Below are 16,501 nucleotides of genomic sequence, written 5' to 3' on the forward strand. Positions count from 1 at the left end.
CTCAAATGGTAACAAGAGCTGTGACAATCTCGCTTGTCATTACTGGACGTATAAGAAGACCGTGTGCACACAATCAGGACGCACGAAATCGTTGTGGGAGTGTCGGATCAAACGATGACACGAACAGGTAGGATTTCGTGCACCGATGGTGCTCTGCGAAGAGCAGCAAGCCGTACGCAGTCTCTAGAGTAGCACCCGCTGTGATGTGGCATATACAAACCCTGACTGAACAACAAATCCAATTCCCAAACGAGGTTTTCACAGGAGCTTGGGAAAAGCTGTGGATGGTTTTGTGGGAGACCGGCGAAAACAGGCACCTCTGGACCCACCAGTTCAAGCGGTCTCCTCCCTTCGAGGTCCAGAAGCAGCGCCACTTACCACATCTTCAAGATGCCCTCCCCTAAACGAGGATGAAGGACGGTACACTGCAGTAGTGGCCGAACTGACGCCATGCACGGACTGCCTTGTTCCGAATTGGTTCTGCGGGTGCGGTGCTGCATTCAGATTCTATCGTCTGACTCAGGTCGACTGATCGAGTCACACTGGTCAGGTCCAAGTTTGCAAGATTTGTGTTCAAGGCACCCGTTGCTCGAAGCAGACAAGGAACGAAGATTAATCTTCAATCATCTAGGAATTCAAGCATCTGGCGCCAGAGTAGATGACTGGATAGAACGTCTTTTAAACCTTGGAATCCTGCACAGTTGCAGGGGCCCATCGGGCTATGTTACCTCCTACAACGTAACCCATCTGCAAGTCTACCCAAGGGATTAAAATCTGCAGGGCACAGAATATCTACATATAGTTGATACCGCTTCGACAAGTGGGTACCTTGACTGGCCACAGAGCTTTCCTACACCTTGGGAAAGTCAGTCAACAGAACCCGCAAGTCCTGCTGCAACCCAAGACATCAACAGCAGTACCTTAGCGCACAATCTACATCCCTAGCTAAGTCATAATGCAAATTGGACAAGAAAACTTAGCAGATTAGATGCTGGTGTTGAATTCCACTGACCTACCCTGACGAAAACGTCTGTGAATGGCAATGCAAAACATGCGGCAGTCTTCCAAAAGGGCAAGCTGAATGTTGAGTTCGGGTCTGCCTTTGAAAAGGCTTAAGAGTTCTGCTGATCGAGGCGAGCTTGGAGGATGGCTGGATTAAGAGGATGCGGGCATCATCGTTGGAGCTTCTTAAATCTCTTTCAGTGGCAAGGATGAGCATTGAAGGTTACGAGGATGGATAGCGTTGGACTGAATAGAAGTGTGCTGACAGTTGATTCTTTGCTCATCTTGGTTCGACGGTCTTCTCGATTCTTTCCGTGTGTAGAGCCACTAATTCTGGAACTATCAAGCTCTCAATTTCCAATCTTTCTTTGACTTGACCACCATCTAGGTCGACTGGTGTGTCTTCTGCCTTCCCCTCGATCTTTCCAACCAGATTTTCGAGACCGGAGAAACTCTTCGATCGCCTCGCTTTTGGCACACGGATCCATTTTTCTCCTTCCTTGGAGATGAACACCACCTCCCACTTCCTCGTTGCTAGCAGGTTTCCGATGACCAGATCATGATGGTAGCGATGCAGAGACTGTTGAGCTTTGGACAGGAGTAGGTCGGGATCTGTCTCAAGCTTGAAGCTGACAATCATGCTGCCAGAGGGTGCCCATGCTGATACGAGGGTAGAAAGGAATTTGGGTACTGGGTCGAGATTGATGACCAATTGCTTACCAGCAGTCGGCTGATCAGTGATATTACCATTTGACTGCTCCGACGACTGAATCTTGTGTTCTTCCATTTTGTCTCTTGGGATAAAGAAATCGGACACTGCTGCTGCAAGGTAGAACATTGCTCGGTTTCCCAGAGGCTGCATAAGAGTGGCCAAGCTTCGTAACTCAAAGAGATACTCAGTCACAGTCGTGAACGGCAATAAAAGTAGCATTCGGTTCTTTTTGGCAGAATGATATTGCTGCAAAACGTAGTTCATCTTCTCCTGGTATTCCTTCCGGACAACAACACTGCCTGGTTTGCCCTCCAGGCCATCTTCATCCATGAAATCCAAGAAACAGTTGGTACTATGACTGTAATGTCTACTGTATGGTAGAAGACTAAATTGCCGGTGGAAGAATATGACGGCATAACCCTCTTGTAAGAAGTATTCTGCCGAGGTGGCTCCTCTGGTTCCTGCAGAGAAATTGTCGATGAAACGGACAGTTTGATTCTCAAGGGGAACCGTTGTACCACCCGATGTGACAAGCACTAACCTTCGATCAGGAGAAACGCCATGGTGATAATTGATGAACTCTCTGGCCAAGGTGGTGTGGCTCTGAAGGGATTTAGGAGCTGGGTTCGAGCTGAAGTATTGTGTGGCCGGGTCGGCATCTCGAGCAAGCAAAGAATTTCTTGGTAACATGTTAAATAATCTCCGAATGGGCGACGTCAGCCGCTCGAATCAAGCTCTCAATAGTGGCTGAGGACTGTTGCAGAGAGCCGGCAGCTGCGGATCTCCTTGCTGGCACTTGAGCAATTTGGACCAACCTTCTAAGTTCGAAGCTGGGAAACGACAATAGAGCGAAGTCTACTCTCCGGCTACATGTGAAGGAGTAGAAAATACTTTCAGGGATTTATCGGTTGGCACTCTAATAGAAAGCACTCGTTGTTTGGCCTTTCATAGGCTGGGAACCTTTAAGAGATCGAAACCAGCTCTTTCTGTTTGGAAAGATCTGCGGAGTTGACTGTAGAGCTGAACATAGTGCTCAGACATTGTCGAGCCATTGAATACTGGGTAAAGTACTGGGTAAAGTAATGTACTAAGATTGAAGAAGCTCTTGAGTATCTAAAACTTTTCGTTACGGATTGGATTGCCTCAGAAGCTCAGACCTCACGTGATCGACAGTGGGCTAAAGCCGCACCTAAGCCCCTCGTCACGTGTCCACAGCAATGGGTGGTCTAGGAGTCCAAGGGTTGACCTCTGCCAAGCATGACTAATGGCTAGTGCTCGAGGACTACGTAGTAAGGCTATAAATCAACAGTACTACGTACTAGTAAAACTGACCGACCTCGACTGCGCCTTCTGCTTGCCTCAGAACCCAGACGGGCTTAGTGAGCTACGCCACACACGCCATGCTCGAAATAGGCTAGTGTTTGACTAAGCAGAACTAAAATTGTTTACCTTTCTTTGAAATCCACAGAAGACTTCCTGTTCCGAACATGCTATTGCATACCAGTGGCTGTTCGCGGACACGGGCTGATACATTCCGCTTGCTTTTCTTTGACCATATCCTGGTCCATGCCATTTCCGGGTCCAAGGGAAACATGGCTGACGTTTTTGGTGTCCACTGGCCCATTGATTGGAGCAAACCCACCGCTAGTAGTCGTCGTCTCCCCGTCTTATTAGCATTGTTTGGCCTAAAATCTATGACTCCCACTGCTGGGAACTTGCAGCAACCGAAACTAGACGGTCCCGTATTGCAACACATTCCTTTGCCCTCTGTGCAATTCCGTTGTTCTCCACATATGCACAAGAGAGGGGCAGGGAGAGAGGGTGTGGAAGGGAGAGAGAAGAGAACGAGCAATATATATCTTGCTCATCACTTAGCCTCCCCTTTAATTTCCCAGTTCGCCATCCTTACCTGCCCGGTTCCCCCACGAGAGCTCAGCGAACCCGCCCATTTCGTATCACCACTTCAACGTCAGCAACATGCTCACTCCCAAAAACCGCATCTTTGCTGAAGGCCAGTTCGTTTTACCCGACTACGAGGCCACAAATGATATCATTGATCTGGACACACGGCGATGGTACAAGGTGAGCGGCCCGCCCGCACTCGAGGATCAGGATCTCGCGAGGGATGCGGCACTCAAAATCCTAGACCTATTGGACCCTGCAGTGGTTACATTTGTCGTTTCTGAAAACGGAAAGCTCATTGCGACAGGCTTGGATCCGAGAGACGATCCAACGCCAGCAATCATATATCCCCGTTGCCCAGTCGAGCTATCACCCAACGATACCCTGACTCGTACTCAGCTGGTGGAAGTCGACCGCCTAGGCCGCGAGGTCGATCTCGTAAGCTACGAGTCAGGTGAGAATATGGTGCTGGGAGTATTCAAGTATGCAATAAGACCGAGCAACGTGCAAAGGGTATGGAAGGAACTCCACATCTTGAAGGCTCTGGCGGCACATCCATCCGTCATTCCTGTGGACCGGATCATTCTTGATGAAGTTGAGTCTCGAGTAGTTGGCTTTACAACGCGTTTTGAACCCGGGGGCAATCTGGACGTCAATAAGACGATCCCCTTTCGCTTCCGCTGGCTGGAGCAACTGACTTCTTTTGTGGATTATTTGAACCTTCGTTGTGGCATCATGCATGCCGATCTTCAAGCTCGAAATCTCCTGGTGAATGCGGCAGGAGATCTCAAAGTGTTCGATTTCAACATATCATCCAAAATCAATCCCGTCGATCTTGACTACGTAGCGTTCAAGAAGGGCAGCATGCATGATGTCCATGGGGTCATCTTCACTCTCTACGAGCTGCTTACATTTGATGAGCAATACCGAGATTTTCTCACGAGGCACGAGGATGTCTCGTTAGTGGAAAGTCTGGCACATTGGCCTATCAAGAGGCCAATTGAACCTGGGACAGACGTGGCGGCTTGCCGGAGATTTCTAGAGCGGTGGGTTGAGGATCGCAGAACAAAGCGCACGATTCAGAATCATTCTGATGCTACTGAGCCCCTTGATTGGCCGCCACTCCCTATCCCCGAACCCGAGGACCGAGGACCGTTTCAGGATCAAGATTCGAGGTGGTGGCAAAAACCTTCCTATCAAACCCGATATTCTGCCCTTCGAGAGGGAAAGTACGTAGTACCATGGGAGCGACCACCTCAGAGTGATGTGGATGCTCGTAGAGCCGAGCGTCATCAAGAAGTCGTTGCGGGGAGTGCTCGCTCGGAGCTCAAGGAATGAGATTCCTTGTGGAGAGGCATGTTCAGGAGTGAAGGGTAGTTTAGTCTTAATATACAAGACTGTTGCATCATCTGATGATTGGCCCACCACCTCGGACGTCTACTGTCGGGGCCACCACCATCCCCTGCCATCCTCCTCTCCTCTCTCTCCTGGGGGATTGTTCCGTTTTGGCATTGATCAACAAATACTGTAAAAGCGAATGACTTGCCCACTGAGATGGATCTTGGGCCATGAATGGCAAACACTTTCGCTCCGTGATGCCGATGATCAATAAGCTGACCCTCACGCCGATCTCCAAGACAATTCTTGTCCGAATATGTCCTCTTCCACCAAGGCATCTGTCGACTTGCTACACAGAAGAAGTAGAAATAGCAAGTTGTTCTATCTAAATGCAGTGCGTAGAGAGCGTATATATACGTACAAAGGCGTATGGCGCAGCAGGCAGCAGTAAGCAGTACTTACGAGAGTTGGTGCTATAATTACCAATAATACGCACTAAAACGCCTGCGAAACGTAAGCCATAAGCACCAAGAATAGTGCCAACAGCATCTCTGGTCATCTCCGCAATTCAATTTTGCATTGACTGGATTGATTATCTTGTCCCTTAGTATTATAGGGGACATCTGGCTATTTAATATAGCTAGTAAGAGGTTAATATCTAACTATTATGATAAGTGAAGTGTCAATTAATCCTTAAATTTAACACTCTCACTTGATTGATGTCATGGAGTTGACATAGAGGCCTCCTGGGGCCTAGATGGAGTCGTGGTCCGACTCTCTCTAGGGCATCTGGATAAGGATTAATATACTATTCCAACTGTGATGGATGGAGTATCTCCTCTGCCATGGCGCAGGAAATACACGGGACCAGCCACGCACTCGGATGGCAGCGCCGATGGCGTATCCACAACGGCACGCGGAACTCTTGCCGTCAAGCTACTATGCCGCCGATAGAGGCATCCGTACGGCACGTGGCTCCCCGTACGAGTACTATAGAACAGGAGATTGATACGACCCCTTTAGGGAAGTACAATCTCCTCCAGAGGGAAGCTACCGCTTCTGGCCCTGCAGATACTCCGTCGGATCCTCCGCGCAGGTTAACTAGTAGCACCCCTTGTGTTCGATGGAGGAGTATATAGAGTAGAGCGCTGGCCGCACTGTAGATAGACTCCTCAGCTTACGTTTTAGCAATCTATGGACTATTGACTTGTTCTAGTTTCGAGCCATTGCACCAACTGCATTCAAGTAACCAAAGTTACTTGGGCGTAACTCTTTTGTGAAGTTGGATCACTATCTCAATTGATATCCCTGAAATATAAAACTGAAATATCACATGATAGCTAGGACGAAAAGATGTTATAGATTCTAGAGCTTATCATTAAAACGAAATCAATAATAAAAACTAAAGAATAAAGAGTCTATATATATCGAAAGTCGATAAAAAATAGTTCGACTTTATCAAGATAAACATTAATAATAATTAATGATAAAGTTCAGACGCTAAGTTTAACTGTAATATACTATACTAGATGTAACTTTTTTTAAAATTAAAAGAAGGATAGAAGGATAGAGGTCATTCTGTGCATTTTTTCTGCAAATTCTGTGTGCGAATTCTGTGCGCCTTTTCTGCGTATTCTGTGTGTGAATTCTGTGTGCGAATTCTGCGCGCTTTTTCTGCGCATTTTGCGTGCGAATTCTGCGCATTCTACGTGCCAACTCCATGCCCTCTTTCTATGCACTCTACGTGCTAGTTCTATGCCCTCTTTCTGCGCATTCTACATGCTAATTCCATGCCCTCTTTCTGCGTATTCTGCGTGCGCATCTGTTTGTATTCTGATTTTTGATGGGGTATGGCTTGGCAAGAGCTCTGCAGCCTTGGCGCCCTAAAACACTGCTTATTTGCTCACTAAACTTAAGAAGGCAGAAATGCTCGACTTTACACCAATTACAACGCTGATTCTTCTGGCCGCATTGTTAAGCTTATTACCGCAACAGCCAATTACACGACCAGACCCGCGGGAAATCATACAACACCATCCATGACATAACCCGCTCATCCGACAGGTAGCCGCAGATGCCGAAGTCAATTTCTCCTCGTGGGTGGTTTAGGAAGAGACTGGACGAGAACGTTGACAAGGCAAAGAGTCTCCCCAACCGAACGGGTCTCGACATTACTACATCCTCACAATCCCTCCCAAAGCAAGAAGATGATGGAGCAGTGCAGGACACACATCTGAAAGTCCCTGATCTGACTCTGCAGGATGAGCTTGGACAGGACAAATGTGGCCTATTCTTGTTGAGCGATGAAGTCGGACAACAGACCCCTAAATACAATGTCGATATTGTGGCCGTTCACGGTTTGGGCGGTGATGCATATAAGACCTGGACACATGACAATGGAAAGATATGGCTACGCGATTTCTTGCCAACAGACATACCAGAGGCACGAGTCTTTACATATGGTTACAATTCGACTTTGCTCTTCTCACGTGAGACTGGCAGAGTGAGAGACTATGCCCGCGCACTTCTAGAAGATATTCGATCTGAGAGAACACTTGCAGACGTATGCAGCTACATTTGACCTTACATATGGAACAACTGCTAAAGACATAAAAGGAAAAAGCACGTCCATTAATCTTTGTGTGTCACAGCATGGGTGGGATTATTGTAAAACAGGTGAGCTGTATCTGCCTCGGATGAAAAGGTGCATTTTGCGTAGACAATAATGACGGCGTTTAAGGCACTCATAATAGCAAACAATGAGTCTACAAATTATCCAGGTTTCAAAAGCTCAGTCTCTGCAATCCTTTTCTTAGGTACACCTCACAGGGGATCGCCGTCAGCAGAATACGCCGACATCCACTTCAAAATTGCCAATGTCATTATTACCGGAAGTCAAATGTCTCGCTTGTCTGGACCCTTACGAAAAGAACTTGTTCATAGCCTCAGAACGAACGCGAAAGATTTGCTTCATATTGCTGAGGATTTTCGAGTTCATACTGGAACAATGAAAATTGCTTCCTTTATTGAACAACAGAATATGCGAGGTCTTAATGAAAGGGTACACAGGCCTCAGTGACATAACGGAAACTATTCTAGCTGACAAATGAGCAGATTGTGGATGATATCAGTGGGGTTACGGGAGCATCAACAGAACGGGTTGTGCCAATGCCAGGTTGCGACCACAGAGCGATTTGCAGGTATGGAGAACGAAACAGCAACTATAAGAAGCTACTTGCTGCTGTTAAGGATGGGATTTCTTCATCGCAACGCATTGCACCGAGTCTTGATGGTGTGGTCTCCTTCCCTGATTAAGATGATTGATACCAATCTCTCGGATTAGTATAACAACATTGCAGACTTCTCATTGCAGGAACAGTCAAAGTCGATTCGCCATTCACAGCTGAAGAGAGTGGTGAGGTCTATTACGAATATCACTGATTTGCCAGAAATATCTGATAGAGTCCTCATTAGATTGTCTCCGCAGTCTAGCCTTCCCTGAGCTTGACCACCGATTTCAGGGCATTTCCCAAGCTCTTGATGACACCTGCGCCTGGCTAGATTCATATCCACAATACCAAGAATGGCTTCAACATCAGAATGTGACTAAACATCAGGGGGTGTTCTATTTCAGAGGAAAACCGGGCTCCGGTAAATCTGTTCTAATGAAGCGCACGTTAAAACAGATTCTAAGAGATCACCCTGCCTCAACTGTCATCAGCTTCTTCTTCAATGCGCGCGGCAGCTCCTTGGAACAGTGTACACTAGGTTTGTTCCGGTCTCTGCTACATCAGTTGTTTCGACAACATCGGGAATTGCTAAGAGAGTTCCTTCCCTACTTCAGAATGAAACGGGATACTTACCATTCAGATTGGAAATGGTCTTTAGGAGAACTGCAAGAATTTTTTCAATTGCTTATCACCAGCTTTCGGATTCCTTCTTTATTCATCTTCCTTGATGCACTCGACGAGTGTGACCAAGCTGAAGTCAGGAGTTTAGTCAATTTCTTGGCAAGAATGACCACCAGAGCGTCCAGCTCTCACGGTCGGCTTAGTGTCTGTATGTCCAGTCGGGATTACCCACACATCAACGTCGACAAGTGCAGTGAGGTCAGGACAGATATCTCAAATGGTCAGGATATCATTAGGTTCGTGGAATCGGAGCTTAACCCTCTATTTCGAGAAGAAGACGAGTTCAAGAAAGAGATCATCCGAAAAGCTTCCGGGGTTTTCTTATGGGTTGTTCTTGTGGTAAACAGATTGGTTGACGAAAAGGATAAGGGCCAGGACAAAAAGACCCTGCAAGCCGTTCTCAAATCACTCCCCATTGACTTACACGATCTCTTCGCCCGATGCTTTGAGAATATGGACGACCCCTGCGCAACACGAACGCTGATGCTATGGGTACTCTTCGCAGAGAGATCTCTGGCTCCTGCAGAATTGGAATGTGCACTCAATTTCAGCAATGAAGCCTCTCACGACTCATTTCCCTTACGGCAAGGCTCAGTGGATGACTGCGGCAGTTATGAACAACTAAGAAAACGAATCAAGCACTTGTCGAAGGGCCTAGTTGAATTTCAGAACGTGTCAATTGGTACATGGGATAAATTCACTTTCAAGGTCATAGCCCAGCCAAGAGTGCAACTTATCCATGAGTCAGCTCGAGATTTTCTGCTGCAATACAACGGTCTCCGAATGATTGACAATACCCTTGGCACCTCTCCTATACCCAGGAGTCATGATTTCTTGGCGCGAGCTTGCATGAGATATCTCACAATGAAAGAATTTCAGTGGTTTCGGGAGAATTCGCATTTTGATTGTGAGAGGCTTATTTCCCAGAGAGTGATTATTAAAAATGAGCTGAACAATTTACGGGAAACTTATCCTCTCTGTGAATATGCAGTCCAATTCATGTTCAAGCATGCATCGAAAGCGGAGAAGGGAGGTATATTCCCGGTTCATCTCAATCATTCTTTTGGTGGGAATCAAGGGCAGGTTTTCTTGACTTTTATGCACATTAACGACATAATGAACCACATCTCATTCGATGAAATTCAAGGACGCGAGACAGCTTTAATGCACGTTGTTGCTGAACATGGTATTTTGAGCTGTCTAGTTGATCTGCTCAACGAGGGTGTACCAGTGAACTTGAATGGAGGTAGCTTTAGTAATGTCTTGATTGCCGCATCTTGGACAGGACATCCAAAGATGGTACAGATATTGCTCGACCGTGGTGCTGATACCAATGCTCTAAATAAACTTTATGGTAGTGCACTACAAGCAGCAGCTGCACAAGGACATATGGATGTGATACATATACTGCTTAAGTGTGGGGCAGACATCAATGCTTCAGGTCGAAATCATGGTGATGCTCTACAAGCAGCAGCTGCAAGGGGACATAGGGATATAGTAAAGATGCTGCTTGACTGTGGGGCTGATGTTAGTGCTTCAAGTGGAGGAGGTCATAATGGCAATGCTCTTACTGCGGCAGCTTCAGAAGGACATATGGATATGGTGCAGACGCTGCTTGACCGTGGGGCTGATGTTAGTGCTTCAAGTGGAGGAGGTCATAATGGCAATGCTCTTACTGCGGCAGCTTCAGAAGGACATATGGATGTGGTACAGATGCTGCTTGACCGTGGGGCTAATGTCAATGCTTTAGGTGCAGGAGGTCTTGATGAAAATGCACTACAAGCGGCAACTTCATCAGGACGTACGAATATTGTACAGATGCTGCTTGATTATGGAGCTGATATTAATGCTGAAGGAGGTCTTTGTGGCAGTGCTTTACAAGGCGCGGCTTATCACGGATACTCAGAGATCGTACGGATATTACTTGACCGCGGGCCTGATATCACTGTCCAGGGTGGCTACTATGGTACTGCTTTAGAGCAGGCAGCTTCTGAAGGATATCAGGATGTGGTAAAGATGCTGGAGGATCATATCACTAAGGTCAATGCTGAGAGCAGAGTTGGCTTACGTCGGGTTGGGGGAGTGGATGGAAGATAAGAGAGCAAGAAAGGGGTTTCAGGAAATGGGAAATGGCTTGAAAGAATATGGGGTCGAGATGTGAAGTTGCTGATGAGCTATGGTACGGAGTGATATCAGCTCAAGAGTGTCAATTCAGTGATGTGGTCTCGTTGACAGTCTGGAAAGGTCTTGAGGCGAGCTCATTGAGGCAGTGAGCATGGAATGGGTGAGCCTACGGCCACAGAAGAGTGTGGAGCAGAGTTTCCTTTCGCTGTGTCGCCAGGGACATGATCTAGCGTAACATTGTGCCATTCACATGTTCAAATCTACAAGTTTGATCGGGGACCAAACCAACTTGGATACTAGGACGTTGGTACTTAATCGAGCTGATCATTATTGACGAACCCTATGTAGCTAGCGAAACGCCTTGATTGCCACATCTCCTCGCAGGTATTCCTGACCCTTTCAGACCCCATACCAGCCTTAGGACGTAACCCTACTGCTCAAACATTGTCTAGCCATTGACGTTTCCAGCGAGAAATGCTGTATGGCAGAGTGAAGCAACTCTTGAATGACCAATACCTCTTTTTTACTGATGTCTCGGATGGGAATCTGGAGATGGTCCATGTCAAGAACACAATCTCCTATCGAATCTTGTGCATCCAGGGCCCATACTGGGATACGCAATGATGGAAGAAGATGGAACCACAAGGTCATTGAAGTTTGCTCAAGCTGAGAAGTATTAACGAACGTTAGCTGGCGAGTTGTCCATCATCAGCTTCTTGGTTCCTCACTCGTTTGCGGTTCCCCAAGGTGGGCTTAAATGTTGTCAGTCTGAGGCGGTGGCAGCTACTAAGTTGGTTAGATATCGCACCGTCCACTCGGAAAAGGCTTTGATTTGCCATTTTGGTGCCCTCAGTGTGATTTCTCTTACATAATTAAAGATTGAATATTACTCTCCTAAAAGCGACCAGACCAGTATGAAGAATCGATAGACATTCACGCGTAATAAGTAAAATATTTTTGAAGTTTTTCGCAACAGTCAAAAAACTGTAGAGAATCTTACATAACCTGTAAGACGCCCGTTTTCGGTCAAGCTTACTAGCTCCGAGCTAACAGTATTGATGCCCTTTCTGTATTGTGGTCCGGATATGTCCTTCTGACCCATAATTGCCACACGATATCTGCGCAGGCATTTTTGATCTTTTTAGACCCTGCCAGCCTTGAGCACATAACCGCCATCCACATGGAGCGTAACGCCGTTGAGGTATTGGTTGGTGGCCACAAATATCACCGCACTCGCCATGTCGCGCTCCGAGCCTGGTCTATTCGCCGGGACTTTGCCCTCGAACTGCTCCTTCGGAATGTGGCTCTTCTGATCCTCACCACTCTCTTGTGTTGTCATCTCACTTGGGTACACACCTATCACCAAGTCGTCAGAATAGTGCTTTAGAAAAAGGTACCATAACTTGACATACCTGGTGCTATGTTGTTGACACGGATCTTCAACCCAGCATCAACAATTTCAGCGCCCAGCATATTGGACAAATGGATTTGGGCTGCCTTCGAAGCATTGTAGGCTGGATGGTGTTGGCTGACGCGGACAAGGCCTGAGATGGAAGTAATGTTGATGACACAAGCAGAATAGCCCTTGTGCGTTTCGGTAGAGCGTTGCAAGAGCGGCAGACAAGCAGTGGTAAGGAAGTACGTGGCGGCCACATTGGTTTGGTAAGTCTCAGTCCACTCCTCGTAGGTATTGCTTTCGTCATCAAACATGTTCTTCTTCATCTCATCCGCATCCTTGGATTCAGAAACAGTGTGACTTGCTTTCGAAATACCCGCGTTGTTGACCAAAATGCAAAGACATTTCTCCTTTGACTCGATTTCATTGACGAGCCGGGCAACTTCTGATTTCTTACCAACGTCCGCACTGATGGGGATGATCTGGCCGTCGATATCTTTGCCGTACAGCTCGGCCACTTTCTCAAGCTTCTCTTCAGTTCTTCCGGTGATGTAGACTTTGGCTCCATTGATCGCCAGAGCTTGCACTATCATCAGGCCAATACCGGAGCCACCTCCAGTGACTAGGGCAACTGAAGGCACATTGAGTTAGTAGCAAAGGATGTGAATAATCTGCTAGATCTTACCTTTGTCTTTGACATCATAGAGGTTTGAGACCTTGAAGTCATCTCCACTGTATTGAGGAGCCATGGCTTTCTGGGAAGTAGCGAAATGTCTGTGGAACTGCTGTAGACGAGTAGTACTGGTTGTTATTTTGTTATGGTCAGATTGATTCTTCATGCAAAGGAGGATTTTAGAACTGGAGCGGGAAGTTGATTGGAATCTCAAGGGTGATGTCAGACATTTACGACCAACAACGCAGAAACGACGGCTTCGAACGCGCGCTCCGGTGTAGCATGATGCTAGAAGCGGGGACTGCAGGGTCAATGTTTCCGAGATCGTCAGCATCTTGCAGCTACTCTTCTAGTTACTTTCGATGCATTCTTCATCCGTGTCAATTGAGATCGCCTATTGTGTCATCATGACGGTAGGGATCCGCAACATAAGCACAGGCTAACAGCGGATAGCAATGCCGCCCATGCCAAGGCTGGCCTACTACCTAACTAACGTAGCCGGATTACGGAGTAGTACATGTGCAATCGATACCCATATGCAACAGAAATTGAGTGGCGTTTAGGGCTTCCGAACATATTACTACTATTCAGACGTTGCTGGCCCTATGCAGGAGATGGGTTGACTCAAAGAGCTTGAATGGGTATTATGTAACAAAAGATTACTTATTTCTAGTCGTGCAACCCATCTCTGTATTGGTTTCGACAAATACGTAGTAATTTGGAGAACGGCTGCACGCTGAAATTAGTGGCTTGAAGATTTTGGTGCGCATGGAGATATCGGCCTAAGAACTTCGGCGGCTAACTTACTACGTACTGGATTCCGCACCACATTGTGCCGAGGTCCAACAACCTCGCTGACTGATCGGCTTACTACATTAGTAGTGTTTGCCCAGATACGGAAGTGAAATGGCAGGATGAAGACAATAAAGATTAGGAACATCTCTTCCTGTTCTGCTACTCGCCCCAGAATCAACCCACGAACATCCTCGACTACAAGTTGCGGCTGAACATTTCGGTCTCCACATTGACGATGGCGGCCACGATTCACGATATGATCCGCCTTAAAAGGACCAACAAGAACACCCTCGAATCCCTAGCGTTGCCGGAACGTATGGACAACAGAGCGAGAATAGCCTTTGGAGGATGCGCGCTCTCAATGACCGTTTCTGCGGCCTTCCAGACGGTGGAGAGCCCATTAAGAGGGCGCATGGCTTTGTACTCCGTACTTGGTCATTTCCTGGGACCGACGGTGATAGATCGAGCGGTGTTCCTAAGAGTCACTGCGCTCCGTGACACGAGAACATTTGCGACAAGGCAGGTCATCGCCTTCCAGAAACAGGACGACGGAAAGGAGCGAGCTTGTATCTCGGCACAGCTAGACTTTATAGTATCGCCCACAGATGACCCAAGTATCCATTCATTCCTTCAATACTCTGTCTCCCCGCCGCAAACAGTGAATCCTGAGGCTCTACCATCATACAGCGAAGCACTACGAGATCGTGTCATAGACGGTGGTTTAGACCCTAATGTGGAGAAAGCCTACACCACCAACTTCAGGCTATTCGAAACTCTCTTCGAGTACAGAGTGCCCCGGGATGCACCGCTCAGCGAAAATGTAATGGGCATTGATAAAACTCGCAAAACAAGCCAGGACCATTTGCCTCTCACTTCAAAGCGGCATCTCGACTACTTTCGTATCAGACAAAACACTTCCTCCACATTCTCTCCTCCAGACCCTGATGCCCTTCCCATCTCTTCAACATGCTTGCATTTTGCAGCCTTGGCTTTTGCAATGGATGGCGCGATAGCTTTTATCCCTCTCAGCCTCTCGCACAACTTCTTACCTGACGTAGCCGCCTGCTCCTCCCTCGACTTTGCTCTGCGTTTCCACACTGACGTCATGGATGCCGGGAAATGGCATCTCCGAGAAATACGGACGGTAGTTGGGGACTATGGAAGAACTTATAATGAGGCCAGACTCTGGAATGAGGAAGGGAGATTAGTGGCAACCATGAATCAGCAAGATATTCTGAGGCCGCACAGCGGTCCCGATGAAAGGAGGAGAGGCGAGGCGAAATTGTAGGGAGCACGAGAAACGCATGGCGGCTAAATAGTCCGAGAGTTGTCCATCAGCCTTGGAATCGAGGACATGGATACCCAGGGTTGCAAAGAGCGTCTGGTTTATTGGTACTGTTTTTGGATAGGGATTCAGCCACAATGGTGATTGTGTACAGCTGTTGGAACGGCATTTCATAAGACTGGTCTCGGTATATGATGAGCGTGTTTGTTTGGAACTTGGACAAGAAGACGACATCGGTATTCGGGATGTTCATTTTGAGATGGCCATTATTGAAGAACGTCGATCGATCAAGAGCTCGAGAGCCGTTCTAAAAGACAAACTGACAATGAAAAAGTTCTTCATTCGAGCAGACCTCAATGTACGAAGTACGTGGTAACTGATGATTTAGCCGAACTAAAATGGTGTCAGAAGCTGTGGGAGCGCCGCGATGCAAAAAATCTCAATGTCTTGGCCTCTGCAGAATGTACTCTATGCATTCTCTTCCTCCAGTGTCCCAATCCTTGAACTCCTTGACCATGACAAACCCAAGCTTCTCCAGCACCCTCCGGCTTCCTACATTCGCACTCACCGTCACCGCCGATAACTTCTCGACCTGGAAGCCGGCAGCATAGGAGGTATAGTCTACAGAATCTTTGCACTGGTCACAATGCTCTTTCTCCACAACGATGCCTTCCTTCTCTAGATGGGATTCCACTTCGACCTCCCCCCTCTCCAGGTTCCAGTAAGCATTCAATACAGCCTTCACCGCCTCTGTAGCATACCCTCTTCCCCACATCTCCTTACGAAACATGTACCCCACTTCTGGTTGTTTCCCAGGGACAACACTACATCCAGCAGAACCAATCACCTGCCCGGGATTCGACAACTCCTCAATGCTAAAAGAGAAAGTCCTGAGATCTGGGCTGGTCTGGTGCCGCGCCATCCACTCCTGTGTCTGGCTGATCGTTTCATCACAATGGATGGCAGATGTCCATATCATGACCTCGGGCTGCTGGCGAAGAACATGGTATTGAGTGACGTCGGTTGGGGAAAAAGGACGAAGGAGGAGCCGGTCCGTTTGAATGGTCGGTGGGTAGGTGGGGAGGATAGGGAGGGTTGTGCTGGTCATTGGACTGGAGGTGTCATGCCAAGGGCCTTTAGGAAAGCAAAGGATTGTGGTCCGTACAGACCACCTATCCTCGAATCACTGCAATGGCTGTGGACGATGACACCCAAGGAAATGAATTTGCTTCGTCTTTAATTGCTGTAAGTACTATTCGCGAGCCCAAGGCATCCGAGGGCAACCATTTTTCGAGCCTGCGGTTATTATTTCCGAAGATTTGCTAAGAGCAAGCACCCTTGAGCTGAAAAGATATTTTCTCGG

At 47.5% G+C, this 16,501-nt stretch overlaps 7 protein-coding genes across 7 annotated transcripts; 4 read left to right on the plus strand and 3 right to left on the minus strand.

Moving 5' to 3' along the window:
- Nucleotides 1-1,282: 1,282 nt before the first annotated feature.
- On the minus strand, nucleotides 1,283-2,404 carry EPUS_05355 (uncharacterized protein; the record flags this gene model as incomplete). Its single annotated transcript, XM_007802211.1, has 1 exon — nucleotides 1,283-2,404. The coding sequence occupies one exon, from the start codon at nucleotides 2,402-2,404 to the stop codon at nucleotides 1,283-1,285; it is 1,122 nt and encodes a 373-aa protein (XP_007800402.1).
- A 1,287-nt stretch (nucleotides 2,405-3,691) lies between these two features.
- Nucleotides 3,692-4,954, plus strand: EPUS_05356 (uncharacterized protein; the record flags this gene model as incomplete). Its single annotated transcript, XM_007802212.1, has 1 exon — nucleotides 3,692-4,954. The coding sequence occupies one exon, from the start codon at nucleotides 3,692-3,694 to the stop codon at nucleotides 4,952-4,954; it is 1,263 nt and encodes a 420-aa protein (XP_007800403.1).
- Nucleotides 4,955-7,028: 2,074 nt separating this feature from the next.
- EPUS_05357 (uncharacterized protein) lies at nucleotides 7,029-8,269 on the plus strand (the record flags this gene model as incomplete). Its single annotated transcript, XM_007802213.1, has 4 exons — nucleotides 7,029-7,517; nucleotides 7,571-7,630; nucleotides 7,695-8,015; nucleotides 8,069-8,269. 4 exons carry the CDS (start codon nucleotides 7,029-7,031, stop codon nucleotides 8,267-8,269), a joined length of 1,071 nt encoding a protein of 356 aa, XP_007800404.1.
- A 701-nt stretch (nucleotides 8,270-8,970) lies between these two features.
- EPUS_05358 (uncharacterized protein) lies at nucleotides 8,971-10,962 on the plus strand (the record flags this gene model as incomplete). Its single annotated transcript, XM_007802214.1, has 1 exon — nucleotides 8,971-10,962. The coding sequence occupies one exon, from the start codon at nucleotides 8,971-8,973 to the stop codon at nucleotides 10,960-10,962; it is 1,992 nt and encodes a 663-aa protein (XP_007800405.1).
- Nucleotides 10,963-12,130: 1,168 nt separating this feature from the next.
- On the minus strand, nucleotides 12,131-13,134 carry EPUS_05359 (uncharacterized protein; the record flags this gene model as incomplete). The annotated part of the gene is made up of 3 exons (XM_007802215.1): nucleotides 12,131-12,345; nucleotides 12,402-13,016; nucleotides 13,071-13,134. The coding sequence occupies 3 exons, from the start codon at nucleotides 13,132-13,134 to the stop codon at nucleotides 12,131-12,133; spliced, it is 894 nt and encodes a 297-aa protein (XP_007800406.1).
- Nucleotides 13,135-14,088: 954 nt separating this feature from the next.
- On the plus strand, nucleotides 14,089-15,141 carry EPUS_05360 (uncharacterized protein; the record flags this gene model as incomplete). Its single annotated transcript, XM_007802216.1, has 1 exon — nucleotides 14,089-15,141. The coding sequence occupies one exon, from the start codon at nucleotides 14,089-14,091 to the stop codon at nucleotides 15,139-15,141; it is 1,053 nt and encodes a 350-aa protein (XP_007800407.1).
- Nucleotides 15,142-15,577: 436 nt separating this feature from the next.
- On the minus strand, nucleotides 15,578-16,246 carry EPUS_05361 (uncharacterized protein; the record flags this gene model as incomplete). Its single annotated transcript, XM_007802217.1, has 1 exon — nucleotides 15,578-16,246. The coding sequence occupies one exon, from the start codon at nucleotides 16,244-16,246 to the stop codon at nucleotides 15,578-15,580; it is 669 nt and encodes a 222-aa protein (XP_007800408.1).
- Nucleotides 16,247-16,501: the final 255 nt, after the last annotated feature.

Source organism: Endocarpon pusillum (genome assembly GCF_000464535.1).
Source record: "Endocarpon pusillum Z07020 unplaced genomic scaffold scaffold1570, whole genome shotgun sequence".
NCBI classification, from domain to species: Eukaryota; Fungi; Ascomycota; class Eurotiomycetes; order Verrucariales; family Verrucariaceae; genus Endocarpon; species Endocarpon pusillum.